Below are 24958 nucleotides of genomic sequence, written 5' to 3'. Positions count from 1 at the left end.
GTGGCGTCTGCTGTGATTTCAGCAGGTATGAGATCGGGCCCCTGCCGTCCTCTTTAGCCTTACTCGTCACCATTTTTTCACCCACCCCTGCCCTGCTGTGCATACCTTGAAAGTGCCGTGATCTCTCCCACCTCAGGACCTTTGCCCATGCTGTTCCCTCTACTGATGCTCTTCCTCTGACTGACTCTGATTTGTCCATCAGACATTAGCTTAAATGTCTCTTACCCAAGGAGGCTGTGGTAGCCATGGAAGGGCACTGCTTAGAGCTCCTTCAAGAGGACCAGCTGCAGGGAGCATAGCTGGCTGACAGCCTCAGCTCTCTGGCCCCTTTGGATCCACCACTGTGCTCACAGTGAGACCACACTTCCTCCAGCTGTGCCCAGTCACTTGTCAGCAACTCAGCGTGTCAGAGGTACTAGCGCTGGCCCGTTCCTGTCGTGGGCATCCTTTGCTGGGGGACGCCCGTGGGGCTAGCCATGACCTTCTCACAACTGTGCTGTGAGCTGAGGCTCTTCCTTCTGGTCCTTCCTTCACAAGTCTCAGACCCACATCACTGTCTGAAGACATTCCCCGCCTCCTTCTGTCCCCTCTCCCCTCTTCCTTCACAGATATTTCCCCTCAAAAATCTCTTGCACACCTAACACATTTTTTGTGTCTGCTTTTTGGAGAAATCAAGCCATACAGAGGCCTTCCCTGACCATACGGTGTTCCCATCATATCCCCTGTCCTAGCGTTTATTGTATTCTAACTGGGGGCGCCTTGTGTCTGATGGCTGTCTGTCTGCTAGGCACACAGCAGTGACCTGGTACATAAGCTCCGCGTGAACGGCTGGTTAAATGAAAATGGAGTCTTGGCTGGATCTTCCAAGAGGGCCGGATGGCCATCACCTCCTCACCTGTCTGTGGTCGTGAAGCCCTGTCCAGATGTCAGCTGGGATGCCGGGAACACAGCTGTTCACGAGGTCGTACACAAAGACATTCTCCTCCCAGCTGCGGGGGCCAGAGACACAGCAGCATGTTACTGGTTGCCTCTGTTCAACAGGACAGAGGTGAAATCTGAAAGCCATCCTTGCTAACCTGCCTGGACCAAAGTAAATACAGGGCACAATGCAATACTGCTTTTTCCCCCTCTCCTTTTTCTTTTTTAATTAGGTCACCTGGATGTGGCTGTCATTCTATGAGCCCCTCTGGATTTGATCCGTGACAGCTCAGAGCAGGACTCAGTAATGTTATTTATCCTAAAAGTCTAAATCCACCTCAAAAACACAAGCAGGCCCTGGCTGGTTGGCTCAGCCGTAGAGCATCGGCCTGGCATGCGGGGGACCCAGGTTTGATTCCCGGCCAGGGCACATAGGAGAAGCGCCCATTTGCTTCTCCACTCCCCCCCCCCTTCCTCTCTGTCTCTCTCTTCCCCTCCTGCAGCCAAGGCTCCATTGGAGCAAGGATGGCCCAGGCGCTGGGGATGGCTCCTTGGCCTCTGCCCCAGGCGCTAGAGTGGCTCTGGTCGCGGCAGAGCGACGCCCCAGAGGGGCAGAGCATCGCCCCCTGGTGGGCAGAGCGTCGCCCCCTGGTGGGCAGAGCATCGCCCCCTGGTGGGCAGAGCATCGCCCCCTGGTGGGCGTGCCGGGTGGATCCCGGTCAGGCGCATGCGGGAGTCTGTCTGATTGTCTCTCCCCGTTTCCAGCTTCAGAAAAAAAAAAAATGCAAGCAAACGAGGTAGATTATATTGGAGACAAAAAATAAATGGTACGGTTTTTGGGGACAAAGTGTTCTTCAGTCCAATAGGTTTTTTTTTTTAGATTAAGCTTTCTAAGAAATTCAACATTACTTTTTATTTATTTATTTATTCATTTTAGAGAGGAAAGGGGGAGAGAGAGGAAGAGAGAGAGAGAGAGAGAGGAGAGACAGAGAGAGAGAAGGGGAAGAGGAGCTGGAAGCATCAACTCCCATATGTGCCTTGACCAGGCAAGCCCAGGGTTTCGAACCGGCAACCTCAGCATTTCCAGGTCGACGCTTTATCCACTACGCCACCACAGGTCAGGCCTCCAATAGGTCTTTAATGCTGGTCCTCCTCAGCTGGGTGAGCACTGACATCCCCAAATGCCCCTCTCATGCACAGCAGGGGGTCTCCTACGTCAACTGCTGAACATGCATTGGGCAGCCATCTGTGGGGTGGTCGGTTTAGCACTATTGCCATCTTTGTTCAACAAACAGCTCCTGCTTGGGAAATGATTTCCATATTTTATTGCATTTTCCCCATATCTGGTCAAAATAACTAGATAACAGAAAGTCCTAAGGTGTTACTGTAAGTAATAAGGCACAGAGACCAGAAGAACTTAATTCAATTCAACTGTCTCTTGAAACCAAGATGGAAATTATTAGGTAAGCTGAGAGTATGAGAACCTTGAACTTCAATCACATGGTCCATGGGCATAAGCTGATTGTGTGTTTAATTATGAAGAAAAGGACAAAAGGAAAAAGCATGAAGAAAACGCCAGAAATATGGAATTGAATTATGTGTTAGAGACGAGATGTAATTGGAAATTTTATAATATGTCCAGTTTTATGGGGGCAGAATCTCACTGATAACAAAGTATTGTTCAAATTCAACTCTTGTTTCTGTTTTCAGAATAGTATTCTAAGCAAAGTGGAAAACTAACCTGTAATGTATAAGAGAGGAAGAGAGAGGCATCAGGCACTGAAAAGAAAGGAGGAAGGTAAATTGAGGCAGAAAAGAACAGGAGTGGGTCAGAGGTTGCTGGAAACCCCTGAATCCGCCTAGAATCCATCTGGTGCTAATTAACCAAGGTTTAGTTCCAGGCACCGTGAGGCAGGCTGACCTGTCCTTCCCGAGGGCTGGCTAAAGGGAAATCTTCAGTTGGAATCATTGAAATGTACTCTTTGCTGCATGTACCTCATACATGTATCTTTCCCTCTATAAGCTGGAAACTTTACAGAACTTATTTATCCACCTTCCCATGTGCCAGTCCTGTGCCATGCTCTGTCTCACAGGGGATTTGATCCATTGTGTGTGTGTGTGTGTGTGTGTGTGTGTGTGTGTGTGTGTGTGTGTGAGAGAGAGAGAGAGAGAGAGAGACAGAGAGACAGAGAGACAGAGACAGAGACAGAGAGAGGGACAGACAGACAGGAAGGGAGAGAGATGAGAAGCATCAATTCTTCGTTGCGGCACCTTAGTTGTTCATTGATTGCTTTCTCATATGTGTCTTGACTGGGGGGTTTCAGCAGACCGAGCGACCCCTTGCTCAAGCCAGCAACCTTGGGCTCAAGCTAGTGAGCTGTGTTCAAACTAGATGAGCCCGTGCTCAAGCCGGCGACCTCACTGCGCCATTGCCTGGTCAGGCGGGGATTTGATCCTTGAAGGCCGCCTTTTCCTGTCATGTCAGTCAGCCACCCTCCCAATAAGGGGTGCATTAATGAAGGGGTGGAAAGAGAAGTCAGGATATTTCTTTCCCTCTCTGCCTAGGGAGTGGCTGTCCAGCGCTGCCCCCCCCCACCAGTGGCTCCAGCTTCCACAGGTCCCACCTGCCCCCAGTTAGAGGTAGAACTGGCTTTCCTGCCCTTGCCAGTCTCTAGACTGCCTCACTCCTGTCTCTTTAAGTTCTCAGATCCCATTACTTATATATGTATTAAATTCTCTGTTTTAAATATGTGTACTGGTCCCTGTTTTCCTGGTCAGACCCTACATTCTCACTAAGTTCTTTAGCACCACCGAGAATACAGGGGGTGCTCAGTGTGTCTGGTGGATGCATAGAGGGGAAGATTCTAGGCTCCTTCGGAAACTAAGAGAGAGGACCCCTTCTGGTTTTTAACAAAACTTGGGGACTCTAAAGCATAAAGAACCAACTGTCTTTCTAACTTCAAGTCTTTGGGAATCTTGAAAAACAGGCAATATAGTGAATTTGTAGTTTGGGTGGCAATGGAACATATCACACCTGGCTTCAAGGAGCCTACGAATCAGCAAGGACATCGGATGTGAAAACAGGTCATTAAACCGGGATGAAGAAAGTGCTCTAGGCGAGGTGGGTAATGAATGTCATCAGGCTGCTGCAGAGACAGGGGAGACTTTGGTGAAGAGATGTTGTCAGAGCTACGTCTTAAAGGTTGAGGCAGTATCTACCTGGAGGAGAAGAGATGGAAGAGAATTCCTAACAGAGGGAACAGAATATGCAAAAGAATGGAGGTATAAAAGGGCTGGACCAAATTAGAGAACTCTGAGATGGTCAGTGTGGCTGGGGCTTAGGAGACAGAGGAAGCGGGAGGATGCCTTGGTGGATGAGCTGTGGCATTCGACTGCTCAGGTTCAAAGTCGAGCTTCACCACCTCATAGCTATGTCACTTGGAGCAAGTGACCTTTTTGGAGATTCAGATTTCATATTTGTAAAATGGAGATACATTCTTCACTTAGTTTGAGGGAGGTTTAATAGGATGATGTTTGCAAACACTTAGCAAATAAGCCTCAGCTGTTATTCCTTACAGTCTAGTCTTTGCCTGTATGTTGTGTGTGTTGTAACACAGGCCAGAGCTCCTGTGACAGAGAGCAGGTGCAGCACACGATCGACCCAGAGATGGACCTTCCAGCACACACTTGGTTCCTCTTACTGACTGTTTTGCCTTTTGTTGCCAAGGACAGTATCGATGAGAAACTGGGCTGGATAAAAGTTAGTTTGAATTACTAGAGAGAAACGCCAGTGGAAAATGCCATTCTCCCCTCTCCTTTCCAAAGGGGGTGCTTGGTTGGGCTATGGAGGACCAAGGAGTCTACTCACCTGTGGATGGAGGCCAGTTTGGCGGACTTCCTGCCGATGGAGAACTCAGAACAGTAGAAATCAGCCTCGGCCCAGGTCTTATTGAGAGGGAAAAACCGATAGCAGTGACCTTTGAACTCCATCCAGAACAGGGGGCACAGGGAAGCCTGGGGCAGCTCCGGCATGGCTGGGGGCAGAGAGGAAATGCTGGCAGTGCAAACATGGTTTCTACAGCTGACAGCATATTTTCAGGAATGAAAGTAAAACACGTTCCGTGGTGATTAATGCAATTCTACCCTTGAGGTCCAGAAAACACATGCATACCTAAAATTTACAAAATAATCAAAGTAATATAAGCTCATTATAGAACACGTAGAAAATGCCACTACTTTGGTATATTTTTCTTTATGTCATGCTTGAATAGACTGGTTTATAAAAAACACAATTGTGAGCCCTGGCCAGTGGCCCACTGGATACAGCGATGGCCTGGAGTATTAATGTGCCAAGTTGGATTACCAGTCAGAGCACACAGGAGAACTGACCATCTGCTTTTCTCCTCTTCTCCCTCCCCCTTTTCTCCCTCTCCCTACTCACAGCCAATGGCTCGATTAGTTCGAGTGTGGCCCTGAGTGCTGAGGATAGCTCCATTGGAACACACCATCCTCAGGCACTAAAAATAGCTTGGTACTCAAGCATTGGTCCTACATGGGATTGTGGGGTAGATCCCGTTTGGGAGACATGGGGAGAGTCTGCCTCACTATCTCTCCTCCTCTCACCTAAATTTTTTTTTTTTTTTGTATTTTTCTGAAGCTGGAAATGGGGAGAGACAGTCAGACAGACTCCCACATGCACCCGACTGGGATCCACCCGGCACGCCCACCAGGGGCGACGCTCTGCCCACCAGGGGGCGATGCTCTGCCCCTCCAGGGGGGGGGGCGCTCTGTTGCGACCAGAGCCACTAGCGCCTGGGGCAGAGGCCAAGGAGCCATCCCCAGTGCCCGGGCCATCTTTGCTCCAATGGAGCCTCAGCTGCGGGAGGGGAAGAGAGAGACAGAGAGGAAGGAGAGGGGGAGGGGTGGAGAAGCAGATGGGCGCCTCTCCTGTGTGCCCTGGCCGGAAATCGAACCTGGGACCCCTGCACGCCAGGCCGACGCTCTACCACTGAGCCAACCGGCCAGGGCCTAAAATTTTTTTTAAATGCTTAAAAAGTACAATTGTTATTATATTACTGTATTTTTTGCTCTATAAGATGCACCTGACCATAAGACACACCTAAGGTTTTTAAGGAGGAAAATAAGAAAAAAAATATTCTGAACCAAATGGTATGTTAAAATATTTAATAAAATACTGTATTTTTCACTCCAAAGACACATGGGCATTTCCCCCTCCACTTTTTTTGGGGGGAAGTGTGTTTTATGGAGAGAAAATATGGTATATTATTTATAACAGTCAGTACTGTATTCTGATTTCTAAAAATTAGAGTATAAGCACTCCCCCCCCCCCCGCCCCGTGTCATTGTAAGTTTTAGTAAACATTGTTTTAAATAGCTCTTGAATACTCCACAGAGTGGCCCCTCTAGAGCTTATTCAATCATTCCCCTATTTATGGATAATTAGAATGTTCCCCTTAAAAAAAAAATCAACAATTACACATTATGCAGAGATGAACAGCCTGTGCATAAAACCTTTTCAGCATTTCTCATGATTTTCCGAGGAGAGACTTTTAAGGTTTGATACAATTTGCTCAATTGCCTCCTGAAAGCAATTGATACTCCCACGCAATGTCTGAGAGTGCCCATCTCACGGTGCCCCTGCCTGCGCCAGGGTTACCACTTTAACAGCAGTCTTTGCAAATTTTATAAGCAAAGAGTGTATATCTTGTTTGCATTTGCAAGTCTTGGCTCTCTAGCAAGGGTGGACATTTCTTTCCCAGTGTTTATTGACAAACTACAACCAAGACCATTTATATCATTAACTCAGCCCAAGAAAAGGCATAAATGAAAAACCCAGGTTAGAGACAACAAAGTTCTCCCAAGCTTCAGCCCTCTGGAGGCCCCTTAGGAGATGTGTTTGTTTTGAAATCATAACTCCAGATGACTGGCTTGGGGGAGGATGCATGTGGCGAGCCATCCCTGAACTAGGTTGGGTGGCCAGTGGTGACATTTGTTAGACTAAGATCGGGATGCCTGGGTCACAGCCACCAGCTCTGCACCTGCTGTGCTGTGTGATGCTGGCACAGTCCTTTCCTTCTCAGCTGTCAAGCTGGCTGATCCCTGGGGTACCTTTTGCAGTGCTCAGGGTGTGGAATCTTTGCCTTTGAAGCCAGTATAATAGCTGGCTAAGCATGATTAAAAAGGTAGTAGACAACATGTATGACATGCCAAGTCCCTATTAGGGAAGCTGAGGCTTAGACAGGTTAAGTGACTTGCCCGAGGTTATCCTGCTAGTAAGTGGCCGAGTAAGGATTTGAACCCAGGCCTCTTGACACCGAAGCCTTTGATCTTAAAATCCACATGATGAAATTAATCTTCCTTTAACACCTGCTTCACATGGTTGCTAGGCCAACTAATTGGGCCAATTAAATTTCCCAATCCATCTATGGATTGTTCTGTAATAATATGGTTATTGATGACTAGCTCAGGGTTTCATAATCAGGGTTGAATCCCCTGGAATTAAATGCAAAATTGAAAGTGTGTGTGCGTGCGCACCTCTGTGCATTTTTCTGAAGAAAGGAACAGTGGCATTATCCAACAGAGCTTATTCCAAGCCATGCTTCCTGTTGGAGCCACTGGGCATCTCCATCTGACCAAGACCAGCCCTTTCTTCACCCTGGGAGCTGCACTGGTCCATCCTGGTTTGTCCCAACTCTCCTTGTTGGTCCCGGCCAACTGTCTTTCAATGCACGCCATTTTCTGAGCTGATTCACTATTTACTTTCTTAATTCTCCTCTACCTGGCAAAGAGAGAGCTGTGCACGAGGAGTTCAGCGGGCTCAGTGTCCTCGGCCTGTCCTTGCCCGGCGGAGCTGGGTCTCCTCCTTTCTCAGCTGAGAGCACGGGTCCAGGAGGACACTGCTGTGATGCTGTCCACGGTGCTGGCCAAGACGGCTGAAGGACCGCTTAGGACTCTGAGAGGTACTGAGCTCTTTGTGTGGACTTTCGGGTCCTGCCTTCTACACAGAGACTCGCCTACTTTGGAGCTGTTACCTCCTCCACATGGATGAGAAGCAGTGAACAATTTCCACCTGCTTTCCACCCATCACTTGTAACCGGGGACACTCACTGGTTTGCCCAGGAGTTGGCTGGATTAATTGGCAAAGAGTGTGGTATTTCTGGTGCGAAACCACGTTCCCCACTCCCATCCATTCCAAATATTCCTATTAGAGATGGAAGTAGGGTGACCACGCCATCCCAGCTTGCCGGGGACAGTCCCACTTATAAAACCTAATGTCCCTCATCCCAGGCCCTCCTCTGCTGGTCACCGTGGAGTGGTGGTTTAGGACAGTTGTGACCCCCAGGGGCGTTGGACAATGCCTAGAGACATTTCTGGTTGTTAAATGGAGGGATGCTATAGGTATCTAACTGGTAGAGGTCAGGGATGTTACTAAACATCTTATAATAAACAGGACAGCTTCCCACCGCACAGTTTCCAACCCCAAATGTCAACAGAAACCCAGTCCTGGATAGAAGGCTGAAATCCCCAAACATAAAAGGATCCCACAGTGCAGGAACAAAACATCACTATGGATATACATACACATCTCTCGGCTTATCTGTATTTAACAAAAAGTAAGCCCCAGGCCACACAACTGGTTAGAAGTCGAGTTTGGGTTGTTTCTCTAATTTCAGACTTAAAACATTTTACTATAATAAACCCATGGCTTAAAAGCACTGAGACATTGCTAGAACATTGTATTTAAATTTAATAGTACAGACCTCACCAAAGAGTGCTGAAGAAGGGAGGTCTTGCCTTTTCCTCCATGAGTTTGGCACGAAGCAGACTTCTTTGTCATCTCTCTCTGACAGTAGGAGGAGTTTATTGTGTTTTTTTTTTCCCCCTGGAATCCCTTTCCCAGAAGTTGGACATCATGGGTTCTGCTCTATGAGAAGGCTCCAGTCTCAACATGTCCCTGTGAATTCTTGTTCAGGGCTGGTCCCCTCCGCCACTCAGGTCTCTCCCGTGCCTGGCACATACTTGGTACGCAATAACTAGCTTTGAATGACTAAATACGTGCTAGGGCAAGGGTAGGGAACCTATGGCTTGCGAGCCATATGTGGCTCTTTTGATGGCTGCATCTGGCTCACAGACAAATCTTTAATAAAAAAATAATAACGTTAAAAATATAAAACATTCTCATGTATTACAATCCATTCATTTCCTACCATTCATGTTCATGGTTGCGGGTGGCTAGAGCCAATCACAGCTGTCCTCCAGGACAACAACAAATTTTTATTGGATAATGCTTAACGTACACGGGTCGTTGTATGCCTCTCACGGAATTACATTTTAAAATATGTGGCGCTCATGGCTCTCTCAGCCAAAAAGATTCCCGACCCCTGTGCTAGGGGATCACACACTTTTTTTTAGGCTACTGCCCCCTTTTGGGAATAGTGACGAGAAGGTGTGTGCACTGTCCATGTGTCCTGACTCAAGGATAGCTGTCCCTGGACTTTTCTAGTCTGGCTTTCCAGATCATTCAGCACAACAGTAGCTAGGAAGATCGTTAGCAATGCAGGGTCTCAGCACCCTTACCCAGACCCAGAGTCAGAACCTGCATTTCAGCAAGGCTCCCTGTGATTTGGTGTGCACAGGAATATCTGGGAGCGCTGGTCCACGGTGTGCCAGACCAATGGATGGAGCCTGGAGACTCACTCACTCATTCGCTCACTCACTGAGTCAGGCTGGGCCAGGAAGACTGAATGATTAATTAAGTGATGGGGGATCCTAGCTCCTAGAAGAAGCTCCAAGGCTTCTCCAAGGTCCTAAGGTCTGATGGCTATTTTATTTTATTTATTTTGGAGAGAGAGACAGATTCAGAGACTGGAAGGGAGAGAGATAATAAGCATCAACTCATAGTTGTGACACCTTAGCTGTTCACTGGTTTCTCCTCATACGTGCCTTGACTGAGGAGATACAGCCCCTTGCTCAAGCCAGCAATCTTGGGATCAAGCTAGCAACCTTGGGCTTCAAGCAGTGACCCTTGGGTTCAAGCCAACAACCATGGGATCATATCAATGATCCCACATTCAAGTCAGTGACCCCATGCTCAAGCTGGTGACCTCAGGATCTCAAACCTGGGACCTCAGCATCCCAGGTCAACGTTCTGTCCACTGAGCCACCGCCAGTCAGGCCCGACGGCTATTTTGAAAGCAAGTGGCCTATGTGGAAAACAATCTCCCTGAGCTGTGGCCGCACAGAGCTCCTTACACTGCCCACTCCAGATCCCTTTGATTTTCTCCTCCAAGCAAATGATGGTTATGGATGCCTGCGGTGAAACATACCAGAAAATGAGGCTGTGACAGGTCACTGCCCAATTACTCCCTTTTCCACCTGGGCAGGCAAAGGTCTTTAATTGGGAGGACCTGGGAGGCTAAGTGCAGCCCTGTGCTTGCACTGGGATGGCAATGAACTCTATTCTGCCTGGTAGTTCTGTGGTTCCCCCCACCCCCCAGCCACTTTTCCTCTCGGATTTTAGAAACTGGGAATAGAAAGATCTCAAGAACGCCTTTCATCAACCTAAACCCAAAGTAGCCTTTGCTAATCTCTGCCTTTCTTGTGCAGGGATTTCTATAGTTTTATAGCTTGACAGGTTGTAAGGTGACAATGACCAAGGCCAATCCTGCTGAGCTTTCATCTGAGCCAAGTCAATTTACTTAGTTTTCACACATCCTAGAATGTAGATCACCCTCAGGTTACAGAGAAACCAAAACACAGAGAGGCTGAGTAATTTGCCCAAGATCACATAGCTCCTAAGTGGCAGAGCTAAGTTATGAAGTCAGGCTATCTGGCTCTAAGTCTAATGTAGAGACTCCTGCTGCATTTTTGCCCACTTTCTTTTGTCTCAGTCTTGATTGGCTGGACCTTCATTCATCTCCTTATTCATCAACACATCCTATGTGAGCACTTACTTGGTCTCAGGCAGTTGGCTGCATTCTGGAGATACCGCGTGGCAAACTACACAGAGGTGGCTTCTGACCACATGTCTATAGACACTGACATTGAGAAAAATAAGTGCAGACACATAGATGTCATTAATATGTGGTTTGTCGATGTGTGTCAGGTAGGTGAAAACTTGAAGGAGTAGCCTCCACATTATTTTGGAAGCTGATTATTTGTTGCCCCTTTTCTCTTCCTAGCTGCACTGCTGGCTGCCCTGCTCCTGTCTCCGAGGAGCCCATGGGTAATTATAACAGGGCTCCAGGGCCCCTTCCCAGATGGAGGAAGGAAATACAGGGTGTGTCACAGGAGCACCTAAAAGTGGCACATAACCCCCACTTAGAGATCAGGGAGGCTTCCTGGAGGGGGTGATGTCTGAACTGGGACCGGAGGTTGAATAAGAATCAGAGAAAGAGTGTTGCAGGTAGAGAACACTGTGTGCAAAGGCCCAAAGGTACAAGAGAGAAGGGGGCGCTTGGAGAACTGCAAGTAAGATTCCGAGGTATGGGGAAGTGGGGGCGGGTGCAGAGGGGGTGGGTCAGGAGAAGAGGCCCAGGAGGTGACGGGGGAGGGTGGAGGAAAGGAACGCACAAAGGTGCTTGTTGCTCTGGAAACAAGGCTGATAAACTACAAGGTCCTTTAGCTTTGGCAGCACCACATGTCCCGTCCCGAGGACTCCCGGGGGGGATGGGAACCAGAGCCTTTGGGACCACTGAGCTTATTAAGGAAGGAACACCCCAGTAGAGTTCAAGGCTCATTTTACCCCCTCTTTCTCTCTCTCTCTCTCTCTTTTTCTCTTTAAAAGAATAAATTCTCACCTTCCCACTCCCTCTGGCTGCTGGCTCGCCTGGCCCCAATCCAGCCACCCACAAACTCACTACCCTGCTGCCTCCCTGCCCGGATCAGCCTTGAGAGCCAGCCAGGAGAGGAGGAGGAGGAGACTCTGGGGGCCACATTTATGTGGGTCCCCCCACCCACCCACAATACTGGACCTCAGGTGGCCCAGAGGCTTGAAAGGAAGTGTCTCTCAGTGCCCAGGAAGGCGGCTATAGGAGGGCTCAGTTACCTTCATCACCTTCACTTCCTGCTGCCTCCCTGGTCCACACGTCCCACTGCCAGCCCACCCTTCTTCCCAGGGAGCTCTGGCTCTGGGGAACAGAACTGGTGGTCCCCAACTTCTTATGTCTGAGCTCTGCTTTCTCTTCTCTGGCCTGCTTTTGTGGCCACATGATACAGAGGAAAACAGCATTGGGTAGTTAGTATGTAACTCCCTGAGACCAACCTAGGAGGGGTATCAGTATCACCCCCATTTTATAGATGAGAACACTGAGGCTCAGAAAGGTTAAGTCACTTGCTCACACAGCTAGCAACTGGCAGTGCAGGATGAATCTCAGGACTGATGGACTGAAAAATTCCTAAGCATTAAAACTGTGAGAAATAAATTCCTGTTGTGTAAGCTTCCAGCCTATGGTATTTTGTTATAACAGCCTGAGCTAAAACCAACAGTTGATTAAGCAAATAATTCAACATTTCCTGGGTGCCTATTTGGCTTGCGGTCAATGCCTTCAAGTTGTTCACAGTCTGGAGGGAGGAACACACAACACGCATGGCCATGAGTCCTCATGTACTAAGAGATATTCTAGAATTACACAGGGTGCTCTGTGACCATAGAGGAGAGGTGAGAAATGAGCCAGAGTGTCCACAGGGCACTCTAGGATCTGTCTCTATGACCCAGACCAGATTTGGGGGTATGCTTTAGGAAGTAGGGACATCCCGTTGCACAGGCCACTGTACCCCAGTGTAAGAGCTTAGACTTTGAGTCAGATGACCCCAGTTGGAAACTCAACTCTTTGTGCCCTATTTTTTCATCTGTAAAATCAGCACAATGATAGTGCCTACTTCATAGGGAAGCCAGTGCGTGGCTCAGAGTAGACATTCTAGTGAATATTAGATATTATTACAGCAGGAACAGCCTGGGCCCTGGACCTTTGCTGGAACCAAGCATGCAATGACAGCTTCTTAGAGAGGGGAAGAGGCTACAGAACTTGACTAATTTCTCCTTCCCAGACCCTGAGCTTCAAAATACTCTGCCAGATACCCTGATTGTGGGCTCAGGAGCCAGAGAAAGAGAAAAAAATTTTTTTTTAATTACTAATTTTAGAGAATGAGGAAGGGAGAGAGAGAGAGATCAACTTGTTCCACTTACTCATGCATTCACTTGTTGATTCTTTACTGTGCCCTGACCTTGGCTCGAACCTGCAACCCTGGCGCATCAGGACAATGCTCCAACCAACTGAGCTATCCCATCAGGGCAAGAAAGGAAACTTTGATGGTTATAGTTGGAGAATCATCATAGCAAATATTTATATAACTTTTACTAGGTGCCAGGTCTTTTTCTAAGCACTTCACATTCCTTAATCCATTTAAACAATATGATTGAAGCCAGGTTCAGAGAAAAGGTTTTCGGAAAAAGGTCTAGTCTAGTTAAATCCCAAGTTTCTCAGAGCTGTAAAGAACCATTTACCCCCAACCCCTGAAGCAAATCTAGGGGTGTGGCCGCGTCACCCTATTTGGGTATATTTGCATATCCAGGGATGGGTAATGAAAAGTTTGGAGCATTGGGATGAATGATGAAATGACAGGTGATCTGTTTTGCTTTGCACCTAAAGGCTGCAGAATCCAGAAGAAGACAAGCCAGGCCCACTCTCAGTAAGGAGGGCTTTTGGCTGTGCACGCACCTTCATGGTTTGCGAGGGCCCACAAGGACCCTAGACAACATATCAACATACACACTCACACACACACTCACTAATTCTCCTTTGGGTTAAAATCACTTTCCTCCAGAGGATCTATCTGCTCGGGCTCTAGCTGGCTTTCTGCTGGGCTGGGAGCCTCGGGAGCAGTGGAACCACCACTTTGGATGGGTGATGACCTTGGTTGGGTCACGTGGCCTCTGTTTCCACAGTTGTAATGTGAAAGGGTTGGGTTGAGCAGATTTCTAGGACCCTTCCTTCCAACTCCAGCTCTGAGATCCCTAAGGCCGCTCGGTTAGAAGCAATCTCAGCCCTGTCTGAAGAGTGGGGGGGTGAGGCGTGGGGATAGCTGTCTGCAAGTCCCTTTTCGAAGGCTGTGTGTTACAACAGAAACATGTGTTTTCTGGCCAGCTCTCTCACAATATCAACCACCGCCGTGGCAGAAGTGGTCATGGTACTAACTCTTATTTTTCAAGAGCTTACCAGGTGTTAAGCACTTTATCTGCATGATTTCATTGAAGGTCCCTAAAACATTTGGTAAGTAACATTATTATCCCCACTTTTCCAGGGGCAGAAACGTGAAGCTCAGAGAAAGGTTCCATGGGTACCAGCTAGTGAGCGAGAGAAGACTCCAAGTTGCTCCCAGTCTCAAATGCAGCCTCAGGCCCTTCCCACACATGCTGGGCAGAAAGGCAAGACCTTGCAATACACAGGAAGCCTTCAAGAATATTTTATCCAACTTCTCTCCCGCTTGCCCATTGCACAGGTGAGGAAACTGAGGCGTGAGAGCAAGGACACAAAGCCCCTGTTATGGACTGAATATTTGTATTTCTCCTAATTCGCATGTTGAAACCTTATCCCCCCACAATGGGATGGCATGTGGAGGTGGGGTCTTTGGAAGGTGATCAGGGTTAGATGACTAACCGGAACTGACTAATACAGACACTCAGAGTTTGTGACAGAGCCGGAGCCCCAAGGCTTGCCCAAATAAACTAAAATGACCCTTCATTCCCCACCATTAGAGTTGCCAGATTAGAGGGAAAAAAAAGTATGCCCAGGTAAATTTGAATTTCAGATAAATAACAAATCAATTTTTAGCATAAGTATCCCCTGCAATATTTAAGAAATATTTATTTATAAGCCCTGGCCAGTTGGCTCAGCGGTAGAGCGTCGGCCTGGTGTGCGGGGGACCCGGGTTCGATTCCCGGCCAGGGCACATAGGAGAGGCACCCATTTGCTTCTCCACTCCCCTCCCTCCTTCCTCTCTGTCTCTCTCTTCCCCTCCCGCAGCCGAGGCTCCATTGGAGCAAGGATGGCCCGGGCGCTGGGGATGGCTCCTTGGCCTCTGCCCCAGGCGCTAGAGTGGCTCTGGTCGCTGCAGAGAGTCGCCCCGGAGGGGCAGAGCATCGCCCCCTGGTGGGCAGAGCATCGCCCCTGGTGGGCGTGCCGGGTGGATCCTGGTCGGGCGCATGCGGGAGTCTGTCTGACTGTCTCTCCCCGTTTCCAGCTTCAGAAAAAAAAAAAAAAAAGAAGAAATATTTATACAAAAAAATGATTTGTTATTTATCTGAAATTCAGATTTATCTGGGCATTGGTATTTTATCTGGCAACCCTATCAGCTCACTGTTTAAATGACCCCAACCCTATAACAGCCCAACAGTGTGGCCTTATGGGAATCTTACGGGTGTTTCATTAGTAGTTTTACCTTAATGGGGGTAAAAATAGTATGTCTGCCATAAAGTGATTGTGAGGATTAAATACATTCATATATTAAAAGTGCTTAAAACAGTGCCTGGCTATATAAATCATAATTGGTGTTACACTGTATTGGTATTATTATTATATTTTTTAAACAATGTTTGGAAATAGCCCTCTTGGCAGAGGTGACAGGCAAGATCCCCAGTCATGAGGAGACTGAAGGATTCGGACTCTTCCTACTCAGATGGGGGTCCCCCTGAGTCAGCACCCCTTCCTCCCCATTGGAAAGGGGAAGAGATTGAGCCCATCTGAAGCCCTGTGTTCTCTAAATGGGACACTGGGAGGCCATATGTCCGAGGCTGATGGGTCCCAGTTCTTAGGGATGCTCCATAGAACTTGCAGAACTGCGTGCTGCTGGGCCAGGCTCCAGGGAGCCACCAGAGGGACGATGTGTCCTCCATGCCCAACCTCTGGTGGCACATCATAGGTCTGAAAGCTCCCTGGGAAGCAGTCACAGCCAAGGTGGGGGTTGGGGGGCCCAGATGCCAAATTCCTAACAAATGATCATTTACAATTCTTCCTGTGGTGCCAGGCAGCAAGCACAGAGCACTTTGCCCATAGGACCCTCCCCCTCGCACAGTAGCCCGGAGGGTGCCACTGTGCACCGGTCTCCAAAGGAAGCTGAGGATCAGAGAGGTTAAGAAACTTGCACCATGCCACATAGCTTTTGAGATGCAAAGCTGGGATTTTTTTTTCTTTTTTTTCTTTTTAAGCTGGAAACAGGGAGAAACAGTCAGACAGACTCCTGCATGCGCCTGACCGGGATCCACCCGGCACGCCCACCAGGGGCGATGCTCTGCCCACCAGGGGGCGATGCTCTGCCCCTCCGGGGCATCACTCTGCTGTGACCAGAGCTACTCTAGCGCCTGGGGCAGAGGCCAAGGAGCCATCCCCAGCGCCTGGGCCATCTTTGCTCCAATGGAGCCTTGGCTGCAGGAAGGGAAGAGAGAGACAGAGAGGATGGAGAAGGGGTGGAGAAGCAAATGGGTGCTTCTCCTATGTGCCCTGGCCGGGAATCGAACCCGGGTCCCCCGCATGCCAGGCCGACGCTCTACCGCTGAGCCAACCGGCCAGGGCGCAAAGCTGGGATTTAACATGAGGACTCTTGGCCCGGGTTGGTTGGCTCAGTTGGTTAGAGTGTCATCCCGCTATGCCAAGGTTGCAGGTACGATTCCTGGGCAGGACACACACAAGAATCAACCAGTGAATGCGTGAATGGGTGGAACAACAGGTCTCTCTCTCTCTCTCTCTCTCTCTCTCTCTCTCTCCTTCCTTCTAAAATCAATAAAACAACTTAAAAAATAAAACAAAGTCAGGACTCTTCAGGTCTGGCCCTAGGACAATGCCAGTACCAGTGAGGTGGAGGAAAGAGAGCTGGAGGCCCCAGGAGGCCCAGCACAGCCCTGCAGCCCAGGCGTTGGGCTCCACTGGTAGAACCTCGTGTCTGCAGCACGTTCCCCGTCCACCTGCTCCCGGCCCTGGGCCCTGGGCTCACCTGGGCTGATACTGATGTCCGCTTGTGGAAAGGCCTGTGCAGAGAAGACGGTCAGGGTGGCCCAGGCCCACAACTCCCACTTCTGCATCCTGGGCCCCAAGAAGTCCACCTCCAGGCCTGAGTGGAGGAAAGAGGCCCTTCTGCGGGAGCTTGGGTCCGGATGGCTCTCCTGGGCCCAGGTGGAGACTGCCAGGAGCTCAGAGGGAACGGGGTAGACCCCAGTCTCCTCCTCCTCCTCCCCTCTCTCTCCCCTCCCTCCTCTCTGCTCCACTGGAGACAGCTCGGAGTGACAGCGGGAAAGCTGCCTGGGCCAGCCCCCCTGAGGAGAGCTAAGAGAAATGGCAGCCCTGCTTCTGAGCCACTTTGTGGCCGTGGGTGTGCACTCGCCTCTGAGACTCAGTTTCCTCCTCTGTAAGACGGAGTGATAACAGAGCTCACATCCCAGCCTGGAGATAAAGCATCTCAGCCCGGTAGAGAAATTACAAGCCAGAAGGTAAAGATACAAGTTAACCCTGAGTGCAGATACCTCTTGGGCCAAAGCCAGCTCATCCATGGATGTGAGCTATTTGATCCATGTCATGTTTTTAAAAAATGTTTTGGCCCTGGCTGGTTGGCTCAGTGGTAGAGCGTCGGCCTGGCGTGCAGAAGTCCCGGGTTCGATTCCCGGCCAGGGCACACAGGAGAAGCGCCCATTTGCTTCTCCACCCCTTCCCCTCTCCTTCCTCTCTTTCTCTCTCTTCTCCTCCCGCAGCTGAGGCTCCATTAGAGCAAAAGATGGCCCGGGTGCTGGGGATGGCTCCTTGGCCTCTGCCCCAGGCGCTAGAGTGGCTCTGGTCGCGACAGAGCGTTGCCCCTGGTGGGCGTGCCGGGTGGATCCCGGTCGGGCGCATGCGGGAGTCTGTCTGACTGCCTCCCCGTTTCCAGCTTCAGAAAAATACAAAAAAAAAAAGTTTTAATTGTTGTCAGGGTATAAAACCAGGGTGAATTTAGGTATCTAAAATTTAGGCATTCTGCTTTCTGTTGAAAATCTGAAGATCTGCTAAGACTTAGCCCTCATTTGCACTGAGCGGTGGGAACAATTGTGCAGAGCTGAGGAAGGGGGCTTAGTCTCAGCTCATCCCCACCCCGTCCTCCTGGTCAAGAGAGCGCTGGAGACTCCACTGCAGGGAAGCTCAGGGGAAGGATGGGCCGGTCGGGCCCTTTCAGTCTCTGGGAGGTTAAAGAAGGTTTGGGTAGAAGGTTCCTGACGTGGAGTCAGTGCTCAACAAAGAGAAGGAGATGTTATCATTAATAAGTAGTTCCAGCGTGTGGTTTGCTCAGACTTACATGTTTTGAAATCCGCTGGTTTTCATTGGGACCTCAATTGTATTTATGGAGAACTAATATCCCTAAAAACCAGTCTTTCCCTCACTTCGTTTGTCCTTGGACAAGTCACTTTGCCTCTCTGAGCCTTAGTTTCCTCCTTTATAAAACAGAGGGTAGTAACAGTACCTACCTCACAAAGAGTAAATGAAATGAGTTGTTTATAATACTTAGTATAGACGCTGGCAAGTAGTACGTGTCCAAGAAGCAATAGCAGACTTTGCTATGTCATCACTGATCTGGGACATGCCTTTCTCTGCCCCCTCCCCACACTCCCCACCCCACACTGCCACTTCCTTTGCTGAAGGCTCAGCCAGGTGCCCGGACCCTTTGTGCCCTGGCATTCAAGAGGAGGACCCGAACATATCCCCGTATTTTCTCTTCCCCCTGGAACACTAGCTGGTGTGCCTGCGAGAAATAACTAAACTCGTGCCCACTCCGGGTGTTGTCCTGCTGGTACTGGGGCTGAAGGCCTGCCAAGGCCTGGCTCAGGCTAACCACACAGCTCAGGCCCCGTTTCAGTGGGCAGCGAGCTTCATGGCACCCGTTGCCTCAAGACTTTGTGCTGGTGCACACCAGGAGCATGCACGTTTATTGTTTATAAATGATAAACATTTATTCTTTAAGGCAGCGGTTCTCAACGTGTGGGTCGCAACCCCGGCGGGGGTCGAACGACCAAAACACAGGAGTCGCCTAAAGCCATTGGAAATACAGTCACAAACTATAGAAATGATCCCTGAAAGTACAGTCTTATGATACTACAGTCAAACCAACTGAATATCATCTCCTCAAATGGTTTTCTTTCCTCCGAGAGAGAACCTGAAGTCTACCCTTAGCACATTTCCAGCATTCAATACGGTATTATTAACGACAGGGGGGTTCTTGGAATACCACAAAGTTCTGTTCCTACAACAGTGACATAACCTGAATTTTGGTGTAAGTCAAAACACACCCTAGCCTAAGTCACTTACCTATCTTAACACAGTTGTAAAATCATAATCTAGAACATAAAAAGAAACTAAGCCACAGAAAAAGGAAAAGGACATAAATATACTATACTGTACAGTCCAGGGGTCCCCAAACTTTTTACACAGGGGGCCAGTTCACTGTCCCTCAGACCATTGGAGGGCCGGACTATAAAAAAAAACTATGAACAAATCCTTATGCACACTGCACATACCTTATTTTAAAGTAAAAAAAACAAAATGGGAACAAATACAATATTTAAAATAAAGAACAAGTAAATTTAAATAAGCAAACTGACCAGTATTTCAATGAAAACTATGGGCCTGCTTTTGGCTAATGAGATGGTCAATATGCTCCTCTCACTGACCACCAATGAAAGAGGTGCCCCTTCTGGAAGTGTGGTGGGGGCCGGATAAATGGCCTCAGGGGGGCCGCATGCAGCCCGCAGGCCATAGTTTGGGGACCCCTGCTGTACACTGTACTATAGTAACAGAAAATAGGACAAAAAATCAGTAAGCCAAAACACTCATGTCTCAATTTTTTAAATTTTTTATGGGAGTGAGCATTGTAAACTGGAAAAGTTGTGTGTCGAGACTGTCATAACCCAAGAACCTTCTGTATAGTTATCTGTTGTACATTAGATCTCTAGAATTTATTCATACTATGTAACTGCAACTTAAACTCCTTCTGTAGAGAGCCAAGTACTAAATATTTTAGGCTTTACAGGCCAAACTGTCTCAGGGACAACTATTTAACTTGGCCAAAGACTATAGCAATGGGCCTGGCTGGGTTTCAACAAAACTTTATTTACAAAAACAAGCAGTGGGCAGGATTTGGCCCATGGGCCATAGTTTGCCAACCCCTGCTTTAGAACTCAAATTTAATGGCTAGAAAATAGACAATTTTTTCAGTATATATTTTCTGGCTTCCTAAAGTTGTATTTATCATGTGATGACATGATCTAACATTCCCCCCCCCACACACACACACACATACACTCACACTTTGCTCGTGGTGACCTGTGAGTTCAGTGAAGATTAATTTCTATTTATCCATCCATCCATCTATTATCTATCAGCTCCTTTAATTTCCTAGCTTTTAAAAAAATGTTTATTTACAAACAAAACAAAGTCCCTTACCCCCTGACCATTATAAAAGGGACAATAAAAACTAGTTCATTAATGGCTTTCAATCCCAGGATATCTGTGTTCAAATTCCAGACCTGCTACTGCATGCCTACACACTGATTTATTTTTAAGTGAGAGGAGGGGAGATAGGGACAGACACCCGCATGTGCCCTGACTGGGATCCACCCGGCCACCCCCATCTGGGGCCAATGCTCAAATCAACTGAGCTATCCACAGCACCTGAGGCTGATGCTCGGACTAACTGAGCTATCTTCAGCATCCAGGGTCGATGATTGAACCAGTTGAGCCACTGGCTGCGAGAGGGGAAGAGGGAGAGAAGAGGGAAAGAAGCAGATGGTTGCTTCTCCTGTGTGCCCCAACCATGGATCAAACCCAGGATGTGTACATGCTGAGTCAATGCTCTATCCACTGAGCCAACTGGCTAGGGCCCACAAAGTGATTATTTAATCCCTTTAATCCTTTGAGTAGTGAGTTTTTTTCATGCTCACTGACCCCGGGAGTAATATTTTTCAAAAAATGAAATTAGTTCCAATTCCAGTTTTATTAACTTAAAATCATGTTTGTTTGGTAACCAACTTATGGAAACAAGAAGAACATACATTTGCCTTTTTTAAATATTGCCTTATACATTTTTAAAATAAAAATTTTTGTATGATGGGCCTGACCTGTGGTGGCGCAGTGGATAAAGCGTCGACCTGGAAATGCTGAGGTCGCCGGTTTGAAACCCTGGGCTTGCCTGGTCAAGGTACATATGGGAGTTGATGCTTCCAGCTCCTTCCCTCTTCTCTCTCTCTGTCTCTCTCCCTCTTTGTCTCTCTCTCTCCTCTCTAAAAATGAATAAATAAATAAAAAAAATTAAAAAAAATGTTGTATGATCATACTCTGGATGGTCAGGAGGCACGAGGACATACATGAACATCTGTACTACCCAAAGGGTTAAGCCTCAGTTTCCTCATCTATAAAATGTGAAAAAATCAATACTTCCCTCACACAAGTACTCAGAACAATGCCTGACATGCAGTAAGAGCTCAGTATATGTTAGCTACCATTAGATCACTATGGAACCCTCAAAAATACTGCAAAGGAAGGTATAAAAGTGGGTAGCAAAACAGTGTCCCAAAGAATAACCCTGCCAACCTCTGGACAGTGCCTCCCAGTCACTTTTCTAAGTGGACATTTTTAGTATTTACACAGCAGTGACTAATCCTGAGTTACTTGAAATGGTATTTTTGAACATGAAAAAGGTCAGGTATCCCCTTGGCAGTGGACGACAGGCTGCCCAGGAAGGAAAAGAATCCTTTCTCTGTCCCCTGCAGTGATTTCCAGCTTTCTGGGAATGAAATGTCAACGTCCAAAAGGGCTGTTCCGGCCATCCGGGCACCTATCATGTCTGAGCAGGGCTGGGCAGAGGTCACAGCTTCTGTCAAGCCCCAGGGGGGTGGAATGGAATCCTGAGGGGTTCTAGAGTCCCAAGAGATGCGAGGACCCAAGGACCGGCCCTGAGGAAGTCGACAAGGCTTTCCAACTTCACCCACTACTCCCACACCACCCCCTCCTGTGAACTGGGGTCCTGGCACCCCAAAGACAGTGCGTAGGCGGCCTGTGCTCTCCTTTCCCACTTCCTAGCTGAGGAGGAGAAGGATGCTAATTAAAATGAGTGGGTATCCCACAGCAGGGCACCTTGGGCCCAGGTTTCTATAGAAACCAAGTCCTTCCTTCACCTTTCAACACATCCCCCTGTCTCCTGACAAACTCTCTCCGTGGAGATGTGAACAGCTCTGACATCGATTCTGCTTTTCCCTTTAGTCAGCCAGCAAACATTGCCTGATGTGTGCTGGGGAGGAACAGCCACTAAGTACTGTCTGTGAAGACTTTGCAGCCCTGGCTGGATAGCTCAGTTGGTTAGAACATTGTCTCGATTAGTCAGTGTTGTGGGTTTGATCTCTGGTTAGAATTACATAAAGAATCAACCAATGGCCCTGGCCAGTTGGCTCAGTGGTAGAGCATCGGCCTGGCGTGTAGAAGTCCCGGGTTTGATTCCCGGCCAGGGCACACAGGAGAAGTGCCCATTTGCTTCTCCACCCCTCCCCCTCTCCTTCCTCTCTGTCTCTCTCTTCCCCTCCCGCACCTGAGGCTCCATTGGAGCTAAGATGGCCCGGGCGCTGGGGATGGCTCTTTGACCTCTGCCCCAGGCGCTAGAGTGGCTCTGGTCTCAGCAGAGCCACGCCCCGGAGGGGCAGAGCATCGCCCCCTGGTGGGCGTGCCGGGTGGATCCTGGTCGGGCGCATGCGGGAGTCTGTCTGACTGTCTCTCCGGTTTCTAGCTTCAGAAAAATACAAAAAAAAAAAAAAAAGAATCAACCAATGAATGCTTAAAGAAGTGGAACAACAAATTGACCTCTCTCTCTCTCTCTCTCTCTCTCTCTCTCTCTCTTCCTCTCTCTCTCAAATCAATAAATATATTTTTTAAAATAACAAAACCAAAACCACTGCAGGCATTATCCTAGCTAATCCTTATGTCAACCATATGGGGTAAGAACTGTCACCCTATTTTCAGATGAGACAGCCCACAGAACAGTCAGCCACATGAGCTCTGGCTTAGTGACCTAGGGCTGTTATTACCAAGTCTAGGAAGCTTTAAAAGCAAAAATTCATTCTTTCACAGTTGTGGGGGTCGGAAGTCTGAGATCAAGGCTTTGGCAGAGTTGGTGCCTTCTGAGGGCCGTGCTGGGAGGAGCTGTTCCAGGCGGCGCTCCTCAGCTTGTGGGTGGTCATCTTCTTCCTGCGCCTCTTCACGTCCCTCCGTGTATCTGTCCATCTCTGTGTCCTAATTCCTTTTTATAAGGACACCAGTCCTACTGGATGTCGGCCACTCTAATGACCTCACTTCAACTTGGTGACCTCTGGAAAGACCCTGCCTCCAAATAAGGTCGCATATTGAAGTCTTGGGGGTTAGGGTACCACCCTACCTTTTGTGAGGGGGACACAGTGCAGTCCATAATAGGCTCTAGAGTCCGATGGGCCTGGGTGGGCACTCTAGCTCTGGCACTTACTGGCCACTTGATCTCATTACACCTTGACTTCCCCCCTTTGTTAAAAGGGAAATACTATCCCGCACAGGGGCTGCCGCCTGAGGACAGCATGAGGTGTTTGGCACTTCACCCATGGTTAGCTGGCCCTTTTGTTATTATTGAGGGCGGCAGATGCTGGGTGTGCCACCCCTCCACACACACACATACACAGCCTCTATCTCCAAGTCCCCCTGTGGCTGCAGCGGACCTGGCCGTGCACATAGACGCTCACCTGACTCAGCACGCACGCCCTGTTCTCTGCCCAGATTTCTTGGTGCTGTGGCAGCTCGCTCAGCCACAAAACACAGTCCTAAAGTGCCTCCAGGGGCAACCCTGCAGCCCCAAGGGATGGGGTCAGTGGTTAGATACTCCAGCTTCCCATAATGATCATTCTCAAGGGTCCCAGCATGGTTGAGCCTCACTGCCCACAATGGTAGTTAAGGCAGCCTCCCATCTGCTTCTCACCTTTCCCTGAATTAGTCTTCCATCTATGCTTCCTGAGGTCACTTCCCAAAGATCTAAGTCTCTGCTGCAAGGGCTGCTTTTGAGGTGCCCTTGCTAAGACAATGAGGAGACAAGGCTCAGAAGTGATGTGTCTTGTGCAAGGAAGGGCACACACTCAGGAAGTGGCGAGCCTGAGGTTTGAACCATGACTTATTTGGCTCCAAAGCCCATGGACCCAATCACTGTATTACCTCATCTCTAGTCCTGTCTGTACCCGTCTTCCCTCGTTGTTTGTTCTCTCCTATTTTCATCCTCGGCACTAGAGCCATTTTATAGAAAAGGAAAATGCCTCCTTCTTTTCTACGTTGAGAAACATATCCTAACCCAGACCTCCTGCCTCTCCCCCTTAATCTCGATGCCTCCTCCACTTTAGAGCGGGAGACACCAGAGGACCCACAAGGGGGACCCTGCAATGGCCCAATGTGGCCAGGAGGAATGAGGCCATCTCACCTAATTTCTCAGCCCAGAAGTATTTACCTGGATCAAGCCCTAAACTGGGCAAGGCCAATAAAAAGCTAAATAGCCACCGATCCTGCCCTGAACGAGTGGATAGTTTTATGGAAAAGAGCCTCAGTTTCCTCATCTGGAAAATAGGGATAATAATAGCTCCTACATCGAAAGGTTGTTGTGAAGATTGAATGAGATTATACATATACCGGGATGAACACACACACAGTGAGGCCCCAATGCATGGCAGTTGTTATTAGAAGAGCTAAATGGAAATATAAGGTTCTTGGTGTGGGGTGGACAGGGAGGAACTGTTATTCCTGTCTTGGAAAATCAGAAAATGGCAATTTAAGTTGGATCTTGATGACAAGTATGAGTTGGAACTTTTTTTTTTTTTTAAGTGAGAGGTGAGGAGGCAGAGAGACAGACTCCTGCATGTGCCCAACCCAGATCCACCTAGCAAGCCCCTTACCAGGGGATGTTCTGCCCATCTGGGGCTGCTGCTCTGTTGTTTGGCAACCGAGCTATTTTAGCAC

At 48.6% G+C, this 24958-nt stretch overlaps 1 protein-coding gene, 1 long non-coding RNA gene and 1 pseudogene across 2 annotated transcripts in view; 1 reads left to right on the top strand and 2 right to left on the bottom strand.

The window, feature by feature from the left end:
- LOC136402499 (uncharacterized) overlaps window positions 1-889 on the top strand; it is a 13730-nt gene extending 12841 nt beyond the window's left edge. The window contains exon 3 of the long non-coding RNA XR_010750979.1: window positions 788-889. This is a non-coding gene — a long non-coding RNA (uncharacterized lncRNA). The remainder of the gene's footprint in view (window positions 1-787) is intronic.
- CLEC19A (C-type lectin domain containing 19A) overlaps window positions 1-17130 on the bottom strand; it is a 21274-nt gene extending 4144 nt beyond the window's left edge. Inside the window, exons 1-3 of the mRNA XM_066379966.1 lie at window positions 16926-17130; window positions 4787-4952; window positions 896-989 (exon numbers count right to left, since the gene is read on the bottom strand). Coding sequence (XP_066236063.1) covers window positions 896-989; window positions 4787-4952; window positions 16926-17013 — 348 coding nt within the window. The 5' untranslated portion in view covers window positions 17014-17130. The remainder of the gene's footprint in view (window positions 1-895; window positions 990-4786; window positions 4953-16925) is intronic.
- Window positions 17131-18941: 1811 nt separating this feature from the next.
- LOC136404576 (small nucleolar RNA U3) lies at window positions 18942-19039 on the bottom strand (annotated as a pseudogene).
- Window positions 19040-24958: the final 5919 nt, after the last annotated feature.

This window comes from Saccopteryx leptura, chromosome 4 (assembly GCF_036850995.1).
Source record: "Saccopteryx leptura isolate mSacLep1 chromosome 4, mSacLep1_pri_phased_curated, whole genome shotgun sequence".
Taxonomy (NCBI): Eukaryota; Metazoa; Chordata; class Mammalia; order Chiroptera; family Emballonuridae; genus Saccopteryx; species Saccopteryx leptura.
Note: the sequence above shows the minus strand (reverse complement) of the source record. Positions and strands in the feature narration are given on the sequence as shown.